This window comes from Mesoplodon bidens (genome assembly GCF_964165515.1).
Source record: "Mesoplodon bidens genome assembly, chromosome: 12".
NCBI lineage: Eukaryota > Metazoa > Chordata > Mammalia > Artiodactyla > Ziphiidae > Mesoplodon > Mesoplodon bidens.
The window spans coordinates 51,166,101-51,190,632 of record NC_138168.1 but is presented as its reverse complement, the minus strand read 5'-3'; the positions used below and the strand labels follow the sequence as shown (position 1 = coordinate 51,190,632).

At 34.5% G+C, this 24,532-nt stretch overlaps 1 protein-coding gene across 1 annotated transcript in view; it reads left to right on the top strand.

Moving 5' to 3' along the window:
- GOPC (golgi associated PDZ and coiled-coil motif containing) overlaps positions 1-22,521 on the top strand; it is a 39,302-nt gene extending 16,781 nt beyond the window's left edge. Inside the window, exons 2-8 of the mRNA XM_081251367.1 lie at positions 3,901-4,065; positions 9,496-9,671; positions 10,658-10,823; positions 13,199-13,294; positions 14,204-14,368; positions 16,532-16,712; positions 19,439-22,521. Coding sequence (XP_081107493.1) covers positions 3,901-4,065; positions 9,496-9,671; positions 10,658-10,823; positions 13,199-13,294; positions 14,204-14,368; positions 16,532-16,712; positions 19,439-19,569 — 1,080 coding nt within the window. The 3' untranslated portion in view covers positions 19,570-22,521. The remainder of the gene's footprint in view (positions 1-3,900; positions 4,066-9,495; positions 9,672-10,657; positions 10,824-13,198; positions 13,295-14,203; positions 14,369-16,531; positions 16,713-19,438) is intronic.
- The last annotated feature ends 2,011 nt before the right edge of the window (positions 22,522-24,532 follow it).

Here is a 24,532-nt window from a genome sequence, read left to right as displayed (position 1 = left end):
AGCATGAAACAAAACAAATATTTAAAACTTCTATCACCAATCTCTCATTTATTGCTGGTAGGAATGTAAAATGGTTCAGCCATTGTGGAAAACCGTTTGATGGTTCCTTAAAAAGTTAAACATAAAATTATCATATGACTCAGCAATTCCACTCCTAGGTATATACCGAAAAGAACTGAACACACATACACAAACAAATATATGTACACATATGTTCATAGCAGCACTGAACATAATTGCCAAAAGATGGAAATAGCCCAATGTCCATCAACTGACGAATGGATAAACAAGTTGTGGTATATACATACAGTGGACTGACCATATAGCTGAATATATTATAGCTGAATTTTTATAGTTAAATATATTATTCAGCTCTAAAAAGGAGTGAAGAAATACTGATACATGCTATAATATGGATAAACCTTAAAAACATGCCGAGTGAAAGAAGGCAGACACAAAAGGTCACATATTGAATGCTTTCATTTATATGAAATATCTGGAATAGTTAAATCCATAGAGACAAAATGTGGATTGGTGGTTTCCAGAAGCTGGGGACAGAGAGAGTGGGGAGTGACTGCTTAACAGGTACGAGGCTTTCTTTGGGCGTGATGAAAATGTTTTGGAACTAGATACAGATGGTGACTGCACAACATTGTGATTATAATGCCACTGAATTGTTCACTTGAAATGGTTAATTTAATGTTATATGAATTTTGCCTCAATAAAAAACAAATTACCAACCAATTCACTCTTAAAAACTATAACAGAGCATTGAATCTGCATGTTGAGAAGAGTACACATGGACCTAGAATGGTTAACACCATGCTACATTTTAGTAAAATATGGGACTAAAAATAAAGCAGACACAAGATCAAGTCACTTACAAGAGACAGAAAAGATTAGGATTTTGGACATTTGAATAGAAGTGTTTCATACCAGAAGCCAAAGGAGCAACATATTTAAAATACTCAAGGAAAGAAAATATGAGCCAAAGATTTTGTATCCAGCTAAACTGACTTCAGATATAAAGACCACAAATAAATAGTTATGAACATGCCAGAAATCAGGGAATACTGTTATGAGAGCTTTCTGAGAAATCTACAAGGCTAGAGAATGAGTTGAATTCATAGGAGCAGCTCTGGTAAAAGGTCAAGGGGTCAGTATAGAATTTATTTAATAGTGGAACTAAGACTATCAGTGTTAAGGATGAAAAAATATTTAAACATTACATATTGTATGCTCTGCAATATAAATATAGTGCAAGTACCGAAAATGGGAGAAAAGAGTATCTTGAAAGTAGTATAAGCTTGATGATTGCTCATAGTTATTAGCTGAAATAGCAAGATAACGCTTTATTAAGATGCTGGAGAAGAGTAAGAAAAGGGGGAAGAAAATGCTAATAGTTTCGTGACTGTTCATAGCAAGGATGTTATTTTAAATATAATCTAAAGAGGAAATTAAGGATATTATCTAAAAGTAATTATTAAAACAAAGTTACAGAGCTTCCAGAATACTAAAAAATATATATATTTTAAAATCTAGCAATGAGCAGTTAAGACCTTACATGTGTATGTGCTATTTACAACTATAAAATGAAAAATATGATAAAAGGTTAAAATAGACAAAATTATACCAGGTAAATGCAAATAAAATGAAAGTAGGAGTTGCAAACTTGATAACAGATAAGGTAGAATTCAGGTCAAAAAGCATTTAATGTGGGGGAGGAAACACTGAGCTACATTGAAGTTAAGCACTCTGTTCATCAAAAGACACCTTTCAGAAAGTTAAAAGACAAGCCACAGAATGGAAGAAAGCAATTGTAACTCATACCCAATAAAGGACTTTATATTCATAATAATATGTGTGTATATCTGTGTGTTTATGTGTGTGTCGAGAGAGAGAGAACTATAAATCAATAAGAAAAAATGTATATAATGCTGTAGAAAAATAGGCAAGAGACTTGAATAGGCAGTTCACAAAAGAGAATATCCAAATGGTCAATAAACATATGAAAAGATGGACAACCTTATTAGTAATCAAGAAGTTTTCATTAAAACCACAATGAAATGCCACTACATTCCTACCAGAATGGCTAAAATTTAAAAAACTCACAATACCAAATGAAGGCAAGGTTGTGAAACGATCAGAGTTCTCATATATGGTGGGCATGTTGGTTGCTACAATCATTTGGAAAACTGGCCTTTTCTGCTGAGGTTTAACATATACTCTGTAAACCAGAAGTGTCCTTCCTAGATATATACTCACCAGAACTGTATTCCATAGAAAGCTATGTAGGGTGTTGCTAGTATACCTGTCTTCACCTCCTTACCTGCACATATCATGTGGCTAAAATGTCATTGAGAGAAAATGTTCCACGGTTATATGGTGTTGATGGTTGCACAATTCTATGATTATACTAAAAGTCACTGAACGGTACACTTTCAAAGAGTGAATTTTAATGGTATGTGAATTATATCTCAATAAAGCTGTTATTAAAAACAAAAACAAAAATGTCATTGAGAGCATGTAGTGATTTCCTACCAGATTTAATCTCAGTTTTGGTTTATCATCCAAAGCCATTTGTTGTATCTAGCCTCACTTTCCTATCCAGTCTTGTGCAGTCTGTCAATGTACAGCCCCTCTCAGTAGTCTAATCTCCTTGCTAATAACATCTTCATATTCTAGTAAGTGCTTTCATATATAAGATTAATAATGAAAATAGTCGAAGCCATGGGTATTATCCCTATTTTATTTATTTAAAAAATCTTATTTGAAGTATAGTTGACTTACAACATTACATTAATTTCAGATGAACAAGAGTGATTTGATATTTTTATAGATTATACTCCATATGAAGTTATAAAATATTATCTATATTCCTTGTTGCTGTATATTACATCCTTGTATCTTATTTATTTTATACCTGGTAGATACTATCCTATTTTAAAATCAGGGAAACTTGAATGGACACAGAGTGATTTATCTGGAATCACAGGGCTAGTATTAGAATTTGTTTCAACTTCAAGATACTTATTGAGAATCTTTTATGTAGTAGGCACTAGTTGGTGCAGTTGGGAGATTTAGGTAGATTCTAATTCTCTGGTCTCTCTACTCAAGGAATTTACCTACGTTGCTTCTAGGCTCTGTCTGCCCTTGCTAGTCTTCTCATCTCTTGACTGCTTTACTGCTCCTATTTGTCCTTGTTGTCATTTAACTTCAAAGCCCTTCTAAACTCTCTTTTCCTCACTAACCTTCTTTAAACCTTCCTTTACTTTGAATTTCTTGGGACCTGACCAATTCTAAATATATCTGTAACTTGCCACACATTTTTCTTTAGTTGGTTCGAATGCATATTTATTACCTCAGTTGATAAGAAAGCTTCTCAAGGGCATAAATAATTATCACCTATAATTTAGAAACTATTCTCCACAATTTTTCCCCCCTCATTGAACCAGCATACTTGTTGGCTCCATAGATGCTTATTAGTAAAATTATGTTCAGTAGAAAACTAAGGCCTTGCCTTGGTCTTTAACCCACTTGTTAGTTGGGAAGATCAAACACACAAGGGATATGTCCTGTTTGCAATTGTAAAACAATGTATTGATTGTGAAAAATGAAAAGCTTCAGATTGAATGGCTGAGTGGCTCTGATGAGCTGTTCTGCTACAGTGTAACAGTTAGCTGTAGCTTACAGTTTAATAATGGACTTCTAGTGTTCATCTATTCATTTCAAAGATAACCTATGTCATTCTTGAATAATAATTATTAGAGTCAAAATAAAGAAAATTAAGCATACTTAATGTTTTTTATTGTAGCTGTTTTATTAAAAAATTTTTTTTATTGATGTATAGTTGATTTACAACGCTGTGTTAATTTCTGCTATTGTTGCTGTTTTTATAAGGCACAGTTGGTGGATCTGAAATCTGAACTGACAGAGACCCAAGCAGAGAAAGTTGTATTGGAGAAAGAAGTACATGATCAGCTTTTACAATTGCACTCTATTCAGCTTCAGCTTCATGCTAAAACTGGTCAAAGTGTTGACTCTGGTACCATTAAGGCAAAATTGGTAAGTAGTTTAGAGGGTAACATATATTTATATGTGTTTTAGAAGGTGAAAAGGACAATCTTTAATGAGTCTTTTTAATTATAAAAATTAATATGTGCTCCTGGGAAATTTAGAAAATACAGGAAATGTGAAGGTCATCATAATCATACACAATCTTATCACCTGGAGATGATCAGTGATAACATCAATAACCAGTTGGTACTTAGAATAGGATCTTCTTCCTATTTAAAAAGATCTATATAAATACACTTAAAAGATATTTGTGATTATAACATATAAACATTTTTTTTGCCCTACTGTATCAGTTAAGATTAAGTTCAGTTACATGTAACAGAAATCCCAAGTAGCACTGGAATTGTTCTTAAATAGTACAAATTATTTTCTCCTAGTTAAAGAAGCCCTGAGACAGGCATTCAGAGCTGATATGGCAGCTCCACAGATATCAGGGATCCAGTTTCCTTTTGTTGTTCTGCTCTGCCATCTTTAGCTCATGGTTTCTGTCTTCAGGATTTCTTCATATCTGCATTCCAGGTAGGAAGAAGGAAGATCTAAGGGCAAAACGATGCTTCCCAGCTGCATTAGTTTTCTTTAAAGACCTTTTCACGAAATCCTCCTCAGCTTTTTGCCAATCATTTAGCCGTCTCACTGGCTATTCCTAGCTGCATGTCAGGCCCTTAGTTGGTCACATGACCACCTCCAGTAAAATTGGGGTTCTGTTAATAAGGAAGAAGAGGAAAATGGAATGAGGTGCCAACCGGTGGCACATTTTTTCTTCTGCTCTTAATATAAGTATTTTCCCTGCCACTGAGTGCTTTGTCATGTTTGCATAATGTTCATTGTATAAATGTTCCATAATTAACTATTGACCTCTTAATCAATGTAGGTTGTTTAAATAGAATTTTTTTTAAGTCTCATTTCTGTTTAACCTCATATGTATTGTGTACTATGTACCAGGCACTTTGTTAACTATAGGGGACACAGCAGTAAATAAGACAGATAAAGTTTGGGAGAGGCAGAAGATGAAATGATGTTGATGATGAGAGTAATACAGTTCAAAGTTTTACTCCTTTTCAGTTAATTCTGTTTGATTGGTTAGTTTCTAATATGGATATGTTAGAATTTATTTAAATGAATATTTACATTCTCCTAAAGTCCTTTTAATTTCTGAAATTCTATAAATATAAATTATTAGTGTTTTATTTAACTGAAATGAGTCAGATTCATAACTGCTTCTATGGAATGTTTGATACTAACATTGAGAAACAATGTACATTTTCGCTAGAAAAGAATTCACCTGACATTTTAACATTAGATTTGAAACATGGTGCTGTAGTGGAAAGGCACTGAACCAGGTGTGTTAACTAATTTGGATAAAACAAACATTTTTAATCTAATCCTGTGCAGTTACTATTGCTTATGGATTTGCAAATATATTTGTTCTAATGAACTTTACCCAAGTGATATTCAACATATGGGAATTTTCCTTGTAATGATTGTACCACTAAATAAATTCATTTGTTTGATGTTTTTCTAATTATACAACTTTTTTCTTATATCTTAAGTCTGTCCCCTCTGTGGAGGAGCTGGTAAGTATGCCATTTCCGTTTTGCTTTAATATGTTATGCTGAAATGTTCTTAGTGCTTTATTTGCATAGTACATGTTGTCACTTTGTATGTATTTGAAAGTGATATTATGATGGTAATTTTTTAATGTGCCAATACGTGAAGAGTTCAGTGAGTAGCCCATTGCTCTTTTCTCACCTTGTGCTGTTAAAAGATTTTTCTTTTGTTTGTGATTTGTTGCCATTATTTGCAGAACCCATCAGTGTTTGACAGCTTCTGAGCTTTGTAACTTGCTCACACACTACTTCAAAAGAACAATTGGTTTTCCTTATGCAGGCCTAGCTCTTTCCTCCTTTTCTGTTTGAATTTATTCCCAGAGAAAGAATGTGCATGTTGGTTTCTTATTTATCCACTGCATGTGTTATAACTTTTCATCAGTCTTGAGAATAATTGTGTGGCCTTTGAAACAATTGAATTTTGAAACCCTTTATTAGAATTTATTTTGGAAAATAACAATATATAAATTCTTAATATTTTTCCCACTACCTCAACCTAATCAGGTTCTAAGTTGTCATATGACTTTTCTTCTTTGGAAATACACTGTTTGGATATCGGAATACAAAATTAACTTCTTTGTTGTTACCTAATGATGAACAGGTTAACTAAAACAAAAAGGTTTTTTCCTTTAAATCTAAAAGTGAGGGCTTCCCTGGTGGCGCAGTGGTTGAGGGTCTGCCTGCTGATGCAGGGGACATGGGTTCATTCCCCGGTCCGGGAAGATCCCACATGCCGCGGAGCGGCTGGGGCCGTGAGCCATGGCCGCTGAGCCTGCGCGTCCGGAGCCTGTGCTCCGCAACGGGAGAGGCCGCAGCGGTGAGAGGCCCGCGTACCGCAAAAAAAAAAAAAAAAAAAAATCTAAAAGTGATTAACTTCAGTGTTCTTAGTCCTATTCTTGCTTGCATCTGTTAATTTCAGGTCTGCAAGTTTGTCAGATTCATTAGGGGTTTAAATCATTAAAGCAAAGTAGTGTCTTAATATGTTTCTCAGATTTCATAAATATTATATAAATAGCTCATTAAAGTGATTGTAAGTAGATAATCCTCAACATAAAATTTATTTAGCCCATAAAGAAAAAATTCTTGGTCTTCTAGGAACTCTTTTTATGAAACAAACAGCATTAACCTCAGTAAATGTCATAAAAAAAGATTTTTGTTCATGTTGTCCAAACTGTGGTTTCTTTTGGAACTGATACCTGCCCTTTTAGGAAAGAGATTCTGAAGTAAATTGAGAAGTTAAGAATTCCAAAGTTGTTGTAAAAAGAGGATTCTAGATTATTAGTTCTTCAGATTAAAAAAAAAAAAAATCTAGGGACTTCCCTGGTGGTCCAGTGGTTAAGACTCCGTGCTTCCAGTGCAGGGGGCATGGGTTCGATCCCTGGTCGGGGCACTGAGATCCCACAGGCTGTGGGTTGCAGCCAAAAAAAGTAAAATAAAATAATTGTTTAAAAAATCTACAAATTGTGTTCTAATGGTTATATTTGTTTTTTTACAGAAGTTGAAAAAGTGTGCTAATTAATCTTCCTTTTGTTTATCACATATATAATGACAGATATTTTAATCAAGGAAGTGATAAATATATTCAACATTTGGTAGTTATCATTCATTTTAGTTTGTATTTTTTTTGTTGTTTTTACGATTGTGGTACTCACTGCCTTGTATTTGAGTATATCATATATTGATGTTTAAATATGTCGTATATTGATATGCTGTTGTCAAAACAGTAGATCAAAGCAGACATTGAAATTACTACCAAATACATTCCATTAATTGTTAAAAGTTTGCTTACATTTGTTTCTCAGCTTAATAGTCACGATAAAAAGGGAAATAATTATAATAATCACTACTCATACATTAGAAACAATATCATTTGCTATTCACTCAAGAGAAACATTCTTCTTGTGCTGAGATGTAGATCTTTATTTAAATCTCCTGAAGGGGACATGGTGTAGTGAACAGTGTCATCCACATCTCATCAATAAATATAACTGTATTTTCACAGGATTTATAGATTCTGTAAATTAGTGAGTCAGTAAAAGCAGTTCTCTAAGTCAGTAAAAACACTTCCATTCATGGGTTTCCCTGGTGGCGCAGTGGTTGAGAGTCCGCCTGCTGATGCAGGGGACACGGGTTCGTGCCCTGATCCCGGAAGATCCCACATGCCACGGAGCGGCTGGGCCCGCGAGCCATGGCCGCGGAGCCTGTGTGTCCGGAGCCTGTGCTCCGCAGCGGGGGAGGCCGCAGCAGTGAGAGGCCCGCGTACCGCAAAAAAAAAAAAAAAAAAAAAAAAAAAAACACTTCCATTCAAACCTGGGGTGGTTCTCTTGATCCAAAAATAACACTTAAAAGATCTTTCAGGACCCTTGTCCAACTCTCAGAAGGGTTTTATTTTGCCACACAGTGTGTGTGTGTGTGCGTGTGTGTGTTTGAATTTGAATTTGACTCCCTTTAGGCAGGATTTTGTACCTTCTGTTTTCACCTCCACTTTGTCTTGTATCTGCCTATCTGTTCTGTGCTTGAATTCCAAAGGTATTTACATTTGTAACCCTTGATGTATAGGTACACTGTACTTTACACTTTGAAGGTATATTGAAAATTATTTCTCTCACATTTGAGCTGGTAATAAAAATTTGATGGCAAAGATCTTAAAGTTATATTATATTCTCTGGCTAACACCTATAAATTCATATATATGGGTTATCAAGTGGAGCATAGGATAGCATCCTTTTTCGAGAGTAAAAATGGATATCCATCCAACCTCATAGTAGGCAAGTGAGGCCAGTATTTTTCCTCAGAAAACAGTTCTTCAGTCACTTTAACATACAGACAAATAGATGATCCAGATCCCAAAGTTCAGTGATAATCTATACCATAGATATATATACATAGATACTATACTATAGATATCTATGCTATAGATATTTTTTACCATAAGCCATATTTTTTTAATTGAAGTGTAGTTGATTTACAATGTGCTAATTTCTGGTGTACAGCAAAGTGACTCACTTATACACACATATATCTTCTTTTCCATTATGGTTTATCCCAGGAGATTGGATATAGTTCCCTGTGCTCTACAGTAGGACCTTGTTGTTTATCCATCCTGTACATGATAGTTTGCATCTACTAACCCCAAACTCCCATTCCATCCCTCTCCCTCCCTCCCACTTGGCAACCACAAGTCTGTTCTCTGATTAGACATTTTTTAATGTGTAAATATTTTAATGCAGTTGTTACCAGCATTTCTCCATGATCATAAAATGTTTTAAAAGAATTGGGATATCTGTTCTAATTTAAGCATTGTCAGTTTCTTACAATGCTGTAAGATAAATTGGTCATAGAATGTATCTCTGTGTCACTGAATGGCTTTGACCTGTTTATAGAATTGCTGCATTAAAGTTTATTAAATGTTTGGGCACAACCACCAGAGTGATTACCTTGGTCTAGTTTTAGAGTCATTTTTAGGAAGTAGGGAGTAGATTTAATTATCCATTGAAGCCGTTACTATTAGTATGTGATAACATGAGCTTAGAGAAGGCTACTAATCTTCGTATCCTCAGGATCAAGGTGCCCCAAGCCATGTTATTATCTTACCTAGAAGTGGTTCCAACACCTTCTGGTACTAGTTAAAAAAAACTGGATCCAAATCTTTGTGTTCCATTTTATAGAAACGAAGTGGTAATTTTTATCATATGCTTTCATTGTTGGTATCATAGATTGTGTGCTTTTGTGTATTTTAAGGAATATGGTCTATTGCTAAAGAGTCTTAAAAATATATTCATTGCATTATTTTTTTTTTAAATTGCAACAGGAAAGAGAGCTTGAAGCAAACAAAAAAGAGAAAATGAAAGAAGCTCAACTTGAAGCTGAAGTGAAGTTGCTGAGAAAAGAGAATGAAGCCCTTCGTAGACATATAGCTGTTCTCCAGGCTGAAGTTTATGGGGCAAGACTAGCTGCCAAGTACTTGGATAAGGAACTGGCAGGAAGGTGCGTGGAAAATGGGTACCCCTGTGCTCTTAGGTGACCAACTGCATAGTTAAAGAGGTTGACTCTTATCTCTTTTGGTAAATGAAATATTAGTCTTTGTCCTAAGAGTGATTTTATCATTGACTGTAGCTTACTGTTAACTTAATATTGATAGCATTACATATTGCAGATTTATTTAGCTATACTAAATAAGTATTTCCAGTTTACACACACACACTGCTAGTAAATTACTGTGAAATGCTAACAACTTTTAGAGCTGCACTTTTTACCATTTCCTGCCTTGACACCGTAACAGATGATGTTCCCATGTACGGCAGGACTTCCGTAGGAATTCTTTCTGTGATCATTGAAACCCAGTCTTTCTTGCCCCTCAAAAACATGTTGGAATGACAGTGATTTTATCATAATAATACAGAGTTCTGCTTGCATTAATTTTTTATGGTAAATTATTCACAAACTTTGGTGATTCATTATTACTAAATAATTTTCTGCTTATTGTTCTAATGTCATATTAAGGACTGATGTGGAACAAATAAAAATAATTTATATCATCTTGAAGTGCACATTTTCTAATAATTTTACCACATTTAAAGAAATAATCATTTTGTAAAAAGATACTGTCATTGGAAAAAATGTTTTGTACGGTTAGCCTCACCTAAAGGCTAGTGTGATTGCATGCAAGACATGAAACATGTTAATTGACATTAGTCTCATAAATTGTTTCTAAGATGTATATAAATTAAGTATGTGACTAAAGGTCTCAGTCATCCTTTTTTTTTTAAAACTGCTTTTCCCTTGAAGACACCTGTCTCTTTCAGAATTTTCATGTCTCTAAATCTGAGACACATCAGGAGGTTCCTGAGTATTAGTTTTATTACTGAATTAGATTTATGCAAAAACTACTTGTGTTCAGTAATTCTTCTGAATTCTTTCTATAGTATGTATAATGAAAAACTAACTGAATTAATTCTTTTCCCAATATGAAGGGTCCAACAAATACAATTACTAGGACGAGATATGAAGGGACCTGCTCATGATAAGCTTTGGAACCAGTTGGAAGCTGAAATACATTTGCATCGTCACAAAACTGTTATCAGAGCCTGTAGAGGGCGTAATGACCTGAAGCGACCAATGCATGCACCACCAGGCCATGTATGTTTGCTTCGCTGCTGTTTCTCACTCAACCTTGCCCTTTCTTTAATCACAAGTCCTTTGCATTTAAAAAAATTCTACTAGTATTTAAAACCTTTATTTAGAAGTGAATTAAACTTATTTAAAATAGGTACATATTTAAAGTTTCAGCAACCCATATAGCTCTTTACAGATTTACTAATGCCCGAAAATGATATTTCTGAAGACAGTGAACTATTGCTAGCAAATGCATGTTGCTTTGGCTCATATTTCAGAATTTTCCCGAATCTTGATTAGGCATGTTTACAAATATTTTAAGCTAAGCAGAGAGTGTGTGATCCTATTGATAAATTGGCAAATATTTTTAGATAGTTCTTTACAGGGGGACTTTTAGTAACTAGATTTATTTGTAGTTTCTGAACTAACATTTATAACAGTTTGGTCTTGCATTAAGATGGAATTTGAGAGCTGTGTCCAACTACCTGCTTCTGTAGCCACCACCGTACGGGAGGTTTTCTTTCTACCTGGATAAAAATTTATTAAATTTCACTACAACAGCAGCCTAATGATAGAAACCTTAATATAATAAAATCATATCTAACTCCTACCCAGTGGATCACATATCTTAGTATCACATAAAGCCTGACCTTGAATATTAAAATTATTTGTTGCCTCTGAAAAGATTACTGCAAGAAAAATTGATATGTACGTCTAGTTGGTGGGAGAGGAGTGGCGATTGCAATAAGCACTTATACCATTGTCTTCTTTGGGACACTGTTGGTCCCCATTAACTTCTAGGCAGTGGCCAGATCATAAATGTTATTTTATGCTAAATAAAGGAATTTGAACCTTAACCTGATAATCATGAGGTTTTTCAATAAAATAGTGGACTAATAAGATTTAATATTTGTTTGACAATTACTTTGGTATAGTGAAGAGGATATATTGGAAGAGGGCCTAATTGAAGTTGGAGAGTTACATTTAGAAAGATAATAAAATAAGGAGAAAGTGGTTAGAGGAAGAACAGGTTTGAGAGAAGTACCGTCAAGAGGATTTGGTGACTAACTGCTTTTGGTTAAGTAGGTAAGTGAGAAGGAAGTGTGGATTTTTGGTTTGGGAAACTGAGTGAGATGGCATGCATTGATAAAGCAAATAGAGGGAAAGGAAGATATTGGCAGAAAGATGATGAGATCAGTTTTAGACATGTAGTGTTTGAGGTGCCAGTGGGACGGCCAAGTTATATCCAATTAGACATATGGCTCTGGAATTATAGAGAGAATTCTGAGTTGAAGATTATTAGGTAAATCATCCTTTGAACCATGGAATTGATTAAGTCACCCAGGGAAAATATATAGAAAGTAAAAAGATGGAAGGAGACTTTTATGGAGAGAGGGATGGAAATGGATCACCAAAGGAAGGAGCCTGAGGTGGAGCTGTCAGATATAGGCCATCTAGGAAAGTACTAGTATAATAGACACCAAAGAATAGAGAAGGTTTCAAGGAGGGGATAGTGAACAGTATCAACTTTCTGCAAGGCTCAGAAGGGCAGTGACTAACAAACGTATTCATTGGAAGTAGCCACATTCGTTACCAGTGACTGTAGAGAAGACAGTTTCATTGGAGCAAGTGGGGGCAAAACCCTAATTATGGTGGTTGGAGTACTGAATGTAGGAGGCAAGGAAGTAACTACAGTTAGGATTAACTGTATGTGCCAGTTCAGGAAAGATGGAGGGAGGATAGTAGGTAAAGAAGATAGTGGGTGATTGAAGGGTTTTTATCTGTGTTGTTTTGTGTTTGTACGTGGTCAGTATTTTAAAGCTGGATGAGACCTGGAGTTTTTTCAGGTGCTGAATTAGGGAAGGAGCTTGTAGAGAGAGGGAAAGAGTAAAGGTACCAGAAAAAGAATTATTAATGGAACAAGGTCCTTTAGTTAAGAGGTAGACTCCAGAACGCAAAGAAATGAAAAAGTAATTAATGATCCAGTTGGCATTATGTTTTTCAGTTTTACAAATCAGTTAAAGTGGATATAGATCTTTAAGGTATTTTTCCAGTTAAGATAAAGGTACCTCCTTTCATTTTTTGAAGATATTTGTTTATCAATTCCTGGCAGTGATTTCTTTTGTAATCTCCTACAATTTAAAAAGAGATGTACCAGATGTATTAAAGAAGTTAATAAGAGCGTGAGAAAATCATCTGTATTTCACCATGTTAACAGAAGAACTATTTTTGCTTTCCCATTTTATCTATTTATTAATTAGTTTCTTAACACTATACTGTGTATCCATTACAGGCAACTAATAAAGATTCCTAAAAGCAAGTTATAATAGTATGGGTTTATTCTATATGGTATATTATTTAAGTAGTACTAATTTTTCTTCTTTTTTTCCTTCAATAAGGATCAAGACTCTTTAAAGAAAAGCCAAGGTGTTGGTCCAATTAGAAAAGTTCTCCTCCTTAAGGAAGATCATGAAGGCCTTGGCATTTCAATTACAGTAAGAAGTAGTGCTTCCAGTCTTCTTTTCTACAGTTGTCTAGTATAATCATCCTCCTTTGTTGGACATCATTGGGAAATAAAGTATTCTGAATATATTTTCTAAATAACTAAATTTATCCCCATGGGTAACAACACACACACAATTATGATTAAAAGCTAGAAGGTGAAATGTACCAAATATTGCATTTCATCAACTTTGTGTTGCATATTTTTTCACATTTTAACATCTGTGAAATTGAGATTCATCTTGTAATTATTTTTGTGGAACATAAAATAATGGTTTGTCTTACCGTTCATGGTGACTCAGATTTGATAAAATCTAATAGTGCTGTGGACTACTAATACATAAAATATTTTTATTTATTTATTTATTTATTTATTTACGAGCGTAGCTAATTGTTGTTTTTTTGGGTTTTTAGGGTTCTTTTTTTTTTTGGCTCTGGAATGCGTTTTAAAAAGCACATGTAGGGCTTCCCTGGTGGCTCAGTGGTTGAGAGTCTGCCTGCCGATGCAGGGGACACGGGATCGTGCCCCGGTCTGGGAGGATCCCACGTGCCGTGGAGTGGCTGGGCCTGTGAGCCATGGCCGCTGAGCCTGCGCATCTGGAGCCTGTGCTCCGCAACGGGAGAGGCCACAGCAGTGAGAGGCCCACGTGCTGCAAAAAAAAAAAAAAAAAAAAAGAAAAAGAAAAAGCACATGTATATTATTAATTGTTTTATTTAGAAGTAACTTTGATACTCATAATAATTTGATTTACCATTACCTAAATATAATAGCAAATAGGATTTCACTCAGTATTTATAATAAGAGATAGTACAGGTGCTTACTGAAATGTTTTTAGGGAAATACCAGTAGAATAGTCTGTGACTATACAAAGGTAAACTAATTTACTGCTTTTTTCGGTTAGGGTGGAAAGGAACATGGTGTTCCAATCCTCATTTCTGAGATCCACCCAGGGCAACCTGCTGATAGATGTGGAGGGCTGCATGTTGGAGATGCTATTCTGGCTGTTAATGGAGTTAACCTAAGGGACACAAAGCATAAAGAAGCTGTAACCATTCTTTCCCAGCAGGTAAGTTCCCCTTGTGTAACTAAAATTGGATCTGTTGATTGTTCCTTTTTGAATCTGTTGAATATTTTATACTTCCCTAGGAGGTTTCTCAAGTAGTAAAGTGTATGTGTGTATATATATATATATATATATATATATATATATATATAGTTTCCTATTACAGAAGACATTCAGCCAGATTTACTGAAAAAGATTTGCTCTTCTTCACAGCTGTATAGTTTTGAGCAAGTTACTTAAGTCCTTTATGCTGCAGTGTCCTCATCTGAGAGTTGTAAGGATTAAGTATGTTAATACATATAAAGTGTTCAGAATAGGACTTGGCTCTTAGAAGGCAAAACATTATTCATGACTAAAACGCTATACAAATATGAAGTACTAGAGAAAAAACAATGTTAGAAGTGGATTGATTTTACAGTCATAAATATTAGCACTCAAGTGTCCTTAGAAATCATTTAGCCCAACCCCCTTATTTAAAATGAGTGAACTAAGGTTCTTAGAAATTAAATGATTTGCTTAAGGTTGCAGAACATATAAAGAGTTGAGAGTCATATCCAGGAGTCATATTTGTTATCCAGAGTACTTACAATGTTTTTTTGTTTTGTTTTATTTTGTTTTTTTCCTTCAAGAATAAGGTTGAGGGAATTAGAGGTGTTGGTTAGTACATTGAGATATTTGTTGGATCATCAGCGTAGTATGCCAGGGTAGAATTGAATCTCAGAGTTGCAAGTGAATTTATAGCTCATTTAGTTCAACTTTACATGATGCATAAATATCTACAATATCACTAATTAAATAATTGTATTAAAGGGAGGATTTGTTGGTGATAAAACAGTCCATTTCATTGTTGTACGTTGCTGATTTTTAGAAAGCTCTTCCTCATATTAAGCGCAAAATCTGTTTCTTCATGACAGCTACCCACAGACCGGATTCTGTCATCTAGAGAACTTTACTGAAGACCACTGCATTTACCATCTCCCCCAAAATGGTATTTTTAAAGCATTGCCTGATGAGGGAGATCTAAGAATGCAGTGCTGGTCTCTTTAAGTTGGTGTTTTCTCAGCCCAACTTGGCTGTCATCCAGTAGCATAAGAGTGAGATGAACAGCAGCTGTGGTAAAGGAGATGTAAACAGGCAGTTCATGAGATGCAGTTCATGAGATACAAAGTTGTATGGAAACACTAAACGCATGTTAAAATTCTGAAGTATAACCTTAAACTGCTGGGAAAGAGGAGCAGCAGAGACTAACTTAGTGAGTAGCAATTAAAAAAAAAAATGGCATGCTTTCTTTTGAGCAAAGGCAGGCTATAATTTTCAGAGAATTATAAATACCAGACTTGGGTATAGTGATTGTAGTCTCTTATTAAATGACAGTTGTAGCTTGTAATTTTTTTAACATGAAATAATCTGTAACTTTTTACCTGAACATAAAGTTGTTATTAAAGAATTACAATATAAATACTACACATTTAGTCTAGTATAGTACAAAGGGCAAGGACTTTGGAGTCAAATTTCTGTTTTTCTGTTTTACTTGTTCATCTTATTGAGAGAGTTACCTGCTCTCTCCAGGACTAACTCAGGTTTCTTATTCATGTACAAGGGACTATAATAGTGTTATTCTGAGGATTGAAAGATAATAATTTTGTACAATAAATACAGTAATTACTATTACTACTGAACAGAATACCTTAACACTTTGGCACTGGGTGAAAGTTAAGGAAAGGTTCAAGACCTATTCAGTAAGAAACAAGAAATCATTGTGTAGAGGTTTCTTGAATTAGAGAAAAGTTTGTGTGGTACCCTTAGGTGCAACTTTAATATCTGACTATTTAGATGGATTTGCTGAATTGCTATTATGGAAACTATAAAATGGCAAAATGACTTTTAAATTGAACATTTGTTCCAAAATTCTGTAAATTGAATAAACATCCTTTTTTATTTTAGGTCTGTTAACAAAAATATTTTGATCAGTAGAAAAATCTATAATATTAAAAGGAAATTACTTTTACCTCTTGAGATTCTAAAATTTCATTATTTGTTGTCTTGAAAGGAGATACATCTGAGGGCCAACTACTACTTCTCACCGCAAAGAATTTGGAAATCTTTTAAAATGATAATTACAGTAACTTGGTTTCCTCCTACAGTAATTTTCTTTCCCCATTTTAGAGAGGAGAGATTGAATTTGAAGTAGTTTATGTGGCTCCTGAAGTGGATTCTGATGATGAAAATGTGGAATATGAAGATGAGAGTGGACATCGTTACCGTTTGTACCTTGATGAGTTAGAGGGAAGTAGTAATCCTGGTGCTAGTTGCAAAGACACAAGTGGGGAAATCAAAGTGTTACAAGGTAAAAATTACTCTAAAAGTTATAATTAATGTATTTATTATTAATAAACTTTAAAAATATAAAAGCCTTAGCTGTTCTTTAGTAACACTGTTTTAATGATGGGGAAACCATCATTAACAAAATAGATAGCTTTCCCTTGCTAAATTATAGTTTTATTGTACACCAGTAACTATGCCAAAATTTTATTTACATGTAAGTTGTTCTGGAGTCATCTTGGACAAGTACGTGACCAATTACTAAACTATAACTGATCCTTGAAAGATAAATAAAATTCAAGTTTTCGAGACTCTGAAACAAAGACCAACATGCCTTTTAGAGTAGATAAATCTTAATGTCATCTTGCTGTTTTAATGTGCATTCTTCTCTCATAATGCAATGATTTTACAGGCTAAATATGAATAAGTGATTAGACTGTTATCTTATGGTTGTTATTAATAGAAGAGGGTATGTGATCTTGAGGATTTTTGGTTTAGTTCCTTTGCTATCATTTATACATATTTTAAAGAAAAATTCTAGCACTTTCTTTTACATGGAGCAGTGGTTCTTAAATTGTGATACATGGATCTTTGGGGGACCCTGAGACCTTTCAAGGGGTTCTTGAGGTCAAAACTTTTCATAATAATACTAAGGCATTGTTTGTCTTTTTTTGCTGTGTTGATATTTGCACTGATGGTACAAAAGCAATGGGGGTAAAACTATTGATAGTTTAGTGCAAGTCAAAGCAGTAGCACCACTTTACTAGTGATCACTGTGTTCTTCCTTGCCATCCACTCAGAATGAAAAAGAAGAAGAAGAAAATGCCAGTTTCTCTTAAGAATATCCTTGATGAAATAGTAAAAACTGCTAATTTTATTAAATCTTGAGTATATGACTTTTTAATACTCTGTGATGAAATGGGAAGTATGCATTGTATTACTGAGTGTATGCTGAACAAAGATGCTGGTCTTGAGGAAAAGTACTTAAATGATTAATTTGCTAGCTGAACTAGTCATTTTTTTCATGGATGACAACATGACAATTTTTACTTGAGAGAATGACTGACAAATTATGGTTGTTCAGACTATTTGGCAGCCATTTTCTTTAAAATGAACAAAGTGAATCCGTCACTTCAAAGAGAACAACTGACTATTTATTGCCAGTGATAAAACGTGAGCTTTCAAGTGAAAATTAGAATTTTGTAAAACACGCATCAACCACCATGAGCTCAACAGCTTCCTGACACTTAAAGAACTTTTCTAATAAGATTGGTGGTGGTATTAACGAATGTGATTTTTTTGATATAGTAAAATGAAGTGTGTCAGCTTTTGCAATTGCTACGTAACTCAGTGATCTAATATTTTTCAAATGACCAGTGCGTGATGTTACTAAATCCTGCATGGGTAAAAGAGCCATTCAAAGTGCAAGATAGACAAATGATTTTAATGTAGCAGAGTGTGAAAGTTCATTGATATGGTTTTAGATTCTATACTGTAAAATTTTGGTATATGATCAAAGAAGAATATTGACAGTTATCTGAAAAAGCTAAGTTACTCTTCCCTCTTCTAACTATATATCTGTGTGAGGGTGAACTTTCTTCATATACTTGTAACTCATTGAGTAGAAGCAAATATGAGAATCCAGCTATCTGCTGTAAAGCCAGACATTAAGGATATTTGCAAAATTGTAAAATAATGATATTCTTCTGACTAAATTTTTTGGAAAGTAGAATGATTTCCACTAAACAAATATGTTATTTATGTTAACATTTATGGAGTTTATCATATTTAATAAAGTGGTAATTTTTTTTTAGATTTCTCAGTTTTAATCACTAATATGGTAAACCTCAGTACCTCACATAACATTAATAACCCACATGAACAAAAGCTCTTTGCAATTCTCAGTACTTATTAAGAGTGTAAAGGCATCCTGAGACCAAAAAGTTTGAGAACTTCTGGCATAGAGTTTTATAGTGAACTGATAAACTGTTGCCTTTTTGGTAAATCTATATGTTGTGAATTATCTATACAAAGACAGCAGTAGCTGTCTCCCCAGTGTCGTTCTCCCCGTGCATCTTGAACAAAACGATTGTGGCACCATGTCAAAACCTTGCGCTGTTGAGCTGCTTTTCCTTTGCTTTTGTTGTCTTTCACCCTTTCTTCTATTTTTTGTCAGGATTAGAGGTCTTGTCCCTTTCTTTTTGCAGCTGAGGCTAAAAGGTTCTCTATCACCTGTGTAAATTGCAAACCACTTAAAATGTGACTCAAATATGTGTACTATTTGTAGATTAACCAAAATTAGTTTTAAATTTTATCTGGACATTGGACAAATTAGATGTAATGATAAACTAGTATGTGCCTCAGTGAACTGAAGTTAAATAATATGAAAGCAAAATGTAAAAGAAAAATACACTTTACAGTTCAACAGGTATTTGTGTGAGTAGAACTTACTGAATTTTGGGATTGTGTGTATCAGTTCTAAGTTTCATAGAAAATTTGGTAGGAAATTTTATATAATTTTTAGATAGGTCCAATAGATAATATTAAAAAATCTGTGCAGTGTTTGATATCTGCTATAAGAAGGAAGAATTCCTTTGTCAGAGATTGCTGACTTGATTAATCTACGGTCCCATTATTTGCTCCATATTATTATTATTAATTACAGTGGGCATTCCTTTGTTATAGCTCAATAAAAGTATGACTTTTTTTTTTTTAACTAGAAAGTATCTGTTTTTTTTCTCTTTCTTTCAGGATTTAATAAGAAAGCAGTAACTGATGGACATGAAAATGGAGACCTAGGAACTTCAAGTGAAACTCCACTCGAAGATGGTGCTTCTAAATTAGATGATCTGCACAGTCTGTATCATAAAAAATCTTACTAAACTGACTATCTCCAGACAAGATTGTTAATCAGACTATTCTGAATTTGGGGCACTAGGGAAGACGGTGACAAAGACTGTACAAGATCAAGGGAGGCTGTTGCCTAAATGAAAGGCGGGTACCTCAGGGCTTCACATGAACAATTCTAAATGCATAAAACTCCTTATTTTCTCTGGTATACCATAATTAGCTATTGCATGTAAAGTAATTTTGATTTTCTTAATATTGTAAAGCACCAAAGCATGTGTTTCCCAAAAGGATAGTACTAGGCTCTTAAGTACTAAATGAAGCACTACTGTTTTATTTGATTCCTTTTCCATTTAGTAGAAGGACAGTGCTAACTGGAATTTTTTTAAGAAATAGCCTTTAAATATAAGAGAATAAATGAATTCATATTGTATATTCCAGAATGTTAAGTGTGGTGTTTCAAAGGACAGAACTTGAATTGCAGAAACGTAGGCTTGACTTAACTTTTTTTTTTAACTGAAAGAATGGTTTTAGTGTTTTCTTTTTTTTAATTTAATATGCTTCCTGATATCTAAATCAGTTCTTAATGATCATTTATTATGAGTTTGCTTTTCAGTGTTATTCATTCAGTACAAAATAGTTTTCTTTAAGCAATCCTTTATCAATCAATGCTGCACTAGAAATAGTTTCAGAAAAGTTATTGTACATTGTACATTTTAGGTTTTTTAGAAGAAATGCAGATGAGTGTAAAATATCTGTTCTCAATTATGTTGATCTTGTGTGCATGGTATTGGAGTATTACGTTATTAATGTTTAGTCACAAATGCTTTTTTTCTGGAATCCACAAAAGACAGTTTTATACATTTTGAGTTGTTCATAATGTTTGTCTTATGATAGTCCTGGCACTTAAAGATACATCTTTTCTGTCAGTAAAAGCTCAAATTTATTACCATGTCAATGAAATACATTCCAAAGCAGTTTTCTCTGAAAGTACCTAACTGATTTGCCAATCATCCAAAAAGCTGAGGCACTGGAGGGTAAGATAAGGTGAACATGTTTTGATATGGTAATTGTTTTGGTTGGCTTTTCTTGTTTGTGTTTGTTTGACTAAAGTGCTTTTCATATGCAAACTAGATTTGCTACTTTGCTTATCCCAGGAATAAGCATGGAGTGCCTGCTCTCTTATTTACTGTTCCGCAGGCCACTGTACTGGGCAGGGGAAAGTGAAAACATTGCATTTAAAGAGATGATAGTTTTGCCAGTATCATTGTTTTAAAGGACATACGTTGAAGGGAATATTGATTGGGAGAAGGCTTTTAGAGTATTATCAGTATCTCTTTCTAATATTCAAATGTTATGTGATATAAAACATGTTCTTTTATCTTTCCTAGATGCACTGTATATTTGTTCATAGGTAAATCTATAAAATGTATATACTTTATTTGGTCGTTTTGCTATTTATAAACTTTATGTTTTAACTGTTGCTCATTTATGGTTTGTTTTGGGTGGTTTTGTTCATCTGTATATCACCATGTTAATTTGTAATAGAAATGCACTTCATAGTATATATGGTTACTGATATTAAAATACCTTGTAGCATAGCGTTGCCTCTAAGCAGAAGCTAGTATTTAATTGTATAATTGAATAAGCAAGCTACATGTTATTGTTTGCTCCTGGCAGGCTAGGCCTCTTAAAAGAAAAGTCTTCTCCTTATGCATCCCCTACTCTAACACATGCCCCCATGCATGACATGAGATCTGCAAACTGGATTTTAGCCAGTGTATTTATTCATTTAGTCAAAAAAATTTCCATTGTCACGTATCTGAAAACTTTTTGTTTTGACTTGAAACCATGTTATCTTACCTTTTTAAAACACAGCCTGGGATGGGATGGCCATGGCAGTTTTTCAGAGAGTATCCTTTATCTACTAAGACTGATTCCTTAGGAAATATTAGCTAACACCTTTTGATTTTCAAGAACTAATATGTCTATAAAGGTTTTTTTTTTAGAGCCTTGAATTGGCATTTCTATGAGGACGCCGTGTAATATGAAGAATTGTATGAGATGGTTGTGATACAAACTTTCTTGGGCTGATAAGCAGAATGAAAAATTTCCCAGGTAGTTTAAAATTGCAAAGGTCAGTTCCCATTTCATTCCTGCCTCACCTTGGTTTTGCAGGCCTATGTGAGAGCACTGTTGCTCAGATGCTACTATGAGATTCCCATTAGGTGTTTAGAAAGTACTCAGTTAAAAGTTCATTTTAGAATATGTAGTCTTTGGGGGATGAACTAAGAATTACAGACTTTTCCCAAAGGACTGAATGAGAAAGTTTTTATGTTTTCACATTTACAGGAAAGAAACTCATAACGAGTTTCAAGGACAAAACCAAACAGATAAGGAGAGAACTGTTGCAAAGCCATTATAATTAAAAAGGAAAAAGAAGAATATACATATGCACACACAAACAGAATAGCTGAGAAAAAATTTTCAAGAGTGTGAGGGTTGTATGTATGTGTGTATATATTTACATTTAACTTCTAAAATTCTAAGTGTCTGTTGTGAATATGATGGCAGACAACATTTGGGTTATGAGACTTAAAATAGATGGAAAAGAGATGATAATTTTTTGATCCTTGGTAATATAACTGAATGGTTTTAGCTGAACAGTTGTCAGAAGTTAGCCCAGCTTGTCATTGGTGCTGGTTCTGTTCCCTCCACCGTGGACTTATTTTGTTTTCATGTTTAGAAACAGTATATTGATTTCATGTGTAAGTTGCACATTTCTGACATCCTTATTACGTAATCACTATCCCACCTATCCAGTCTTCCACATAGGGTCCGCCTCAAATCTATAGGATTTTTGACAAATGTATTATATCTAGTTGTGATGAATTTAGTATTTTTTTATTAGCCTGTAAATAAAGATGGCCTCTCCTACATTAAAATGGTATTAATTGCATTAAAAAAATAAACATTTTGCAATTCTTTCATGTTATATATTTTACTTATTATTTATTTCTAGTAGCTTCTGTTATTTGTACCAGCAAGTCATAAAGTCCATGCAAAGGCTGAATCTAGTTACTATGGTGGAACAGTTTTTTTTTAGTAGGAATTAACTGTTTGATTTTAGGAACTATTTAATCTGAATTAGTTAAAAGCATATTGGTTGGAAGGAGCTGCCAGAGCAGCTGTGGGGCCAGTTTTCTGTCGAATTGTAGCAGATGCAAAAACTCTAGTCTCCTTGGGTGAGTTTTATGTTACAAATATTGATGGCGAATGTTGCCTTTGAGGATAACATTGATAAAAATTAGAAAACAAATCCTATTAGATACTATGTAAGAAGGTATTTATCCATTTTATCATCTAAGCATATATGATTTAGAAGTTCCCAAATTGTATATAAAATAATTTTAGAAATATCTATAAACATTGTTCAGTTTGTTTGCCTCAGAAGTTCTACATGTGGCCATTTATAGTCAACCTAAGAACTAGGTGTAGAATGTGTAGGAATGCTTTTTCTTTATCAAGGGTATCTGAGGTCAGTCAGGAGGAAGAACTCACAAATGGTATTTTACTCTAAGTATTAATTAATGTAAACCATATTTCAGAAAATTACTTGAGTTATGAAGTTAGAAGTATTTATTTTTTTGTCATTGAGTAACTTTGATTTAGTCCTAATACAATATGCTGTGTGTCAGCTTCCAATTCACCAAGCAATTTGGAAAAGTCTTTTCCCCAGAATTCACCCACATAGGATATTGTTCTTTTTATTAGATTAAAAAGATTATTATATTTAAGGGGTTTTATAATTAACCTTTTAAAAAAATTTTTAGCTGAAAGGTATTATTGCAAATTACCATGTGTTGTTGGTGCTGAATATTTGTCTGATCACAAATCTTTTTCAGGTGTATTTTGAGAGCTACAGTCATGGTCGTGGCAGCCAGGAAAATGCACCCCTCAGCTCTCCAGCAGGAAGGAACATAAGGGACTGAAGGCTCTCCGGCCTCTGCACTCTGGTCATCCCCACGTTAATGCACAGGCTCTGCCTCATGCTGCTGCCAACCAGGGACTGAGCATGGCAGAGAGTTGACTCCTTCACTTGGGCTTGAAGACTACCTGACGGTCTTGCCAGACTCCTTTAGGATTGCGTTATAGTCTCTTAAGTCACTTTCACCCAACCTTCCTTCTTTCATTTACCTGGGGTCATGCCTGCATCAGGGGCTGGTTGCCTCCCAGCCTCCCACCAACCCCAGCTCTCACCCTGCTTTTCCTCACCAGCACTGCCCCTAGTAAGTCTGTTCTGTAGCTGATCCCTTCTTGGTCTTGGTGTCTGCTTCTTGGAGGACCCAGACTATCACAAGTGGACCAGGAGTGAGATCTGAGAAAACAGGTTAATAGGATTTTAGGAGATGGTTCATCTCCCTCCCAAAGGATGAAGAGGATGACATCCTGGCTGGTAAGTGGTATACATACAGGCCTTGGCACAAGGTTATGGCTCAATTACTAGATATTTCACAGATGGTGTGCAGAAAAGAGTTACCAAAGCAGGCCTGAACCTGTTATCCTTAGAAAGGCCTGCTTTTGAGGTTCACCTGTGGCTACTGTCCAGCAGTTTGGATTTCACAGGTGTTCCCCCCATTCCCTAATTGATAAGAGTGGTTTACTGTGCCTGAAATGTTTGTACAGACAATAGGGTTTATGTTGAACACCTGCTTTCCTTCTGGGAATCATGAATTTGGTACATGCTAGGCAAAGAGTGCCTACTTGACTGGGCACAATAAAACCCCTGGACTCCTCCTATGCCCAGGCTCAGGCCAGCTTCCTGGTGGACAGTACTTTATACATATTATACATCATTGCTGGAGGAATTAAGCTCATCCTGTGTGACTCCATTGGGAGAAGACTCCTGGAGCTCATGCTCATTTCATCTGGACTTTGTTCATGTGCCTTTTCCCTTTGCTGATTTTGCTTGGTGTTCTTTCTCTGTAATAAATCACA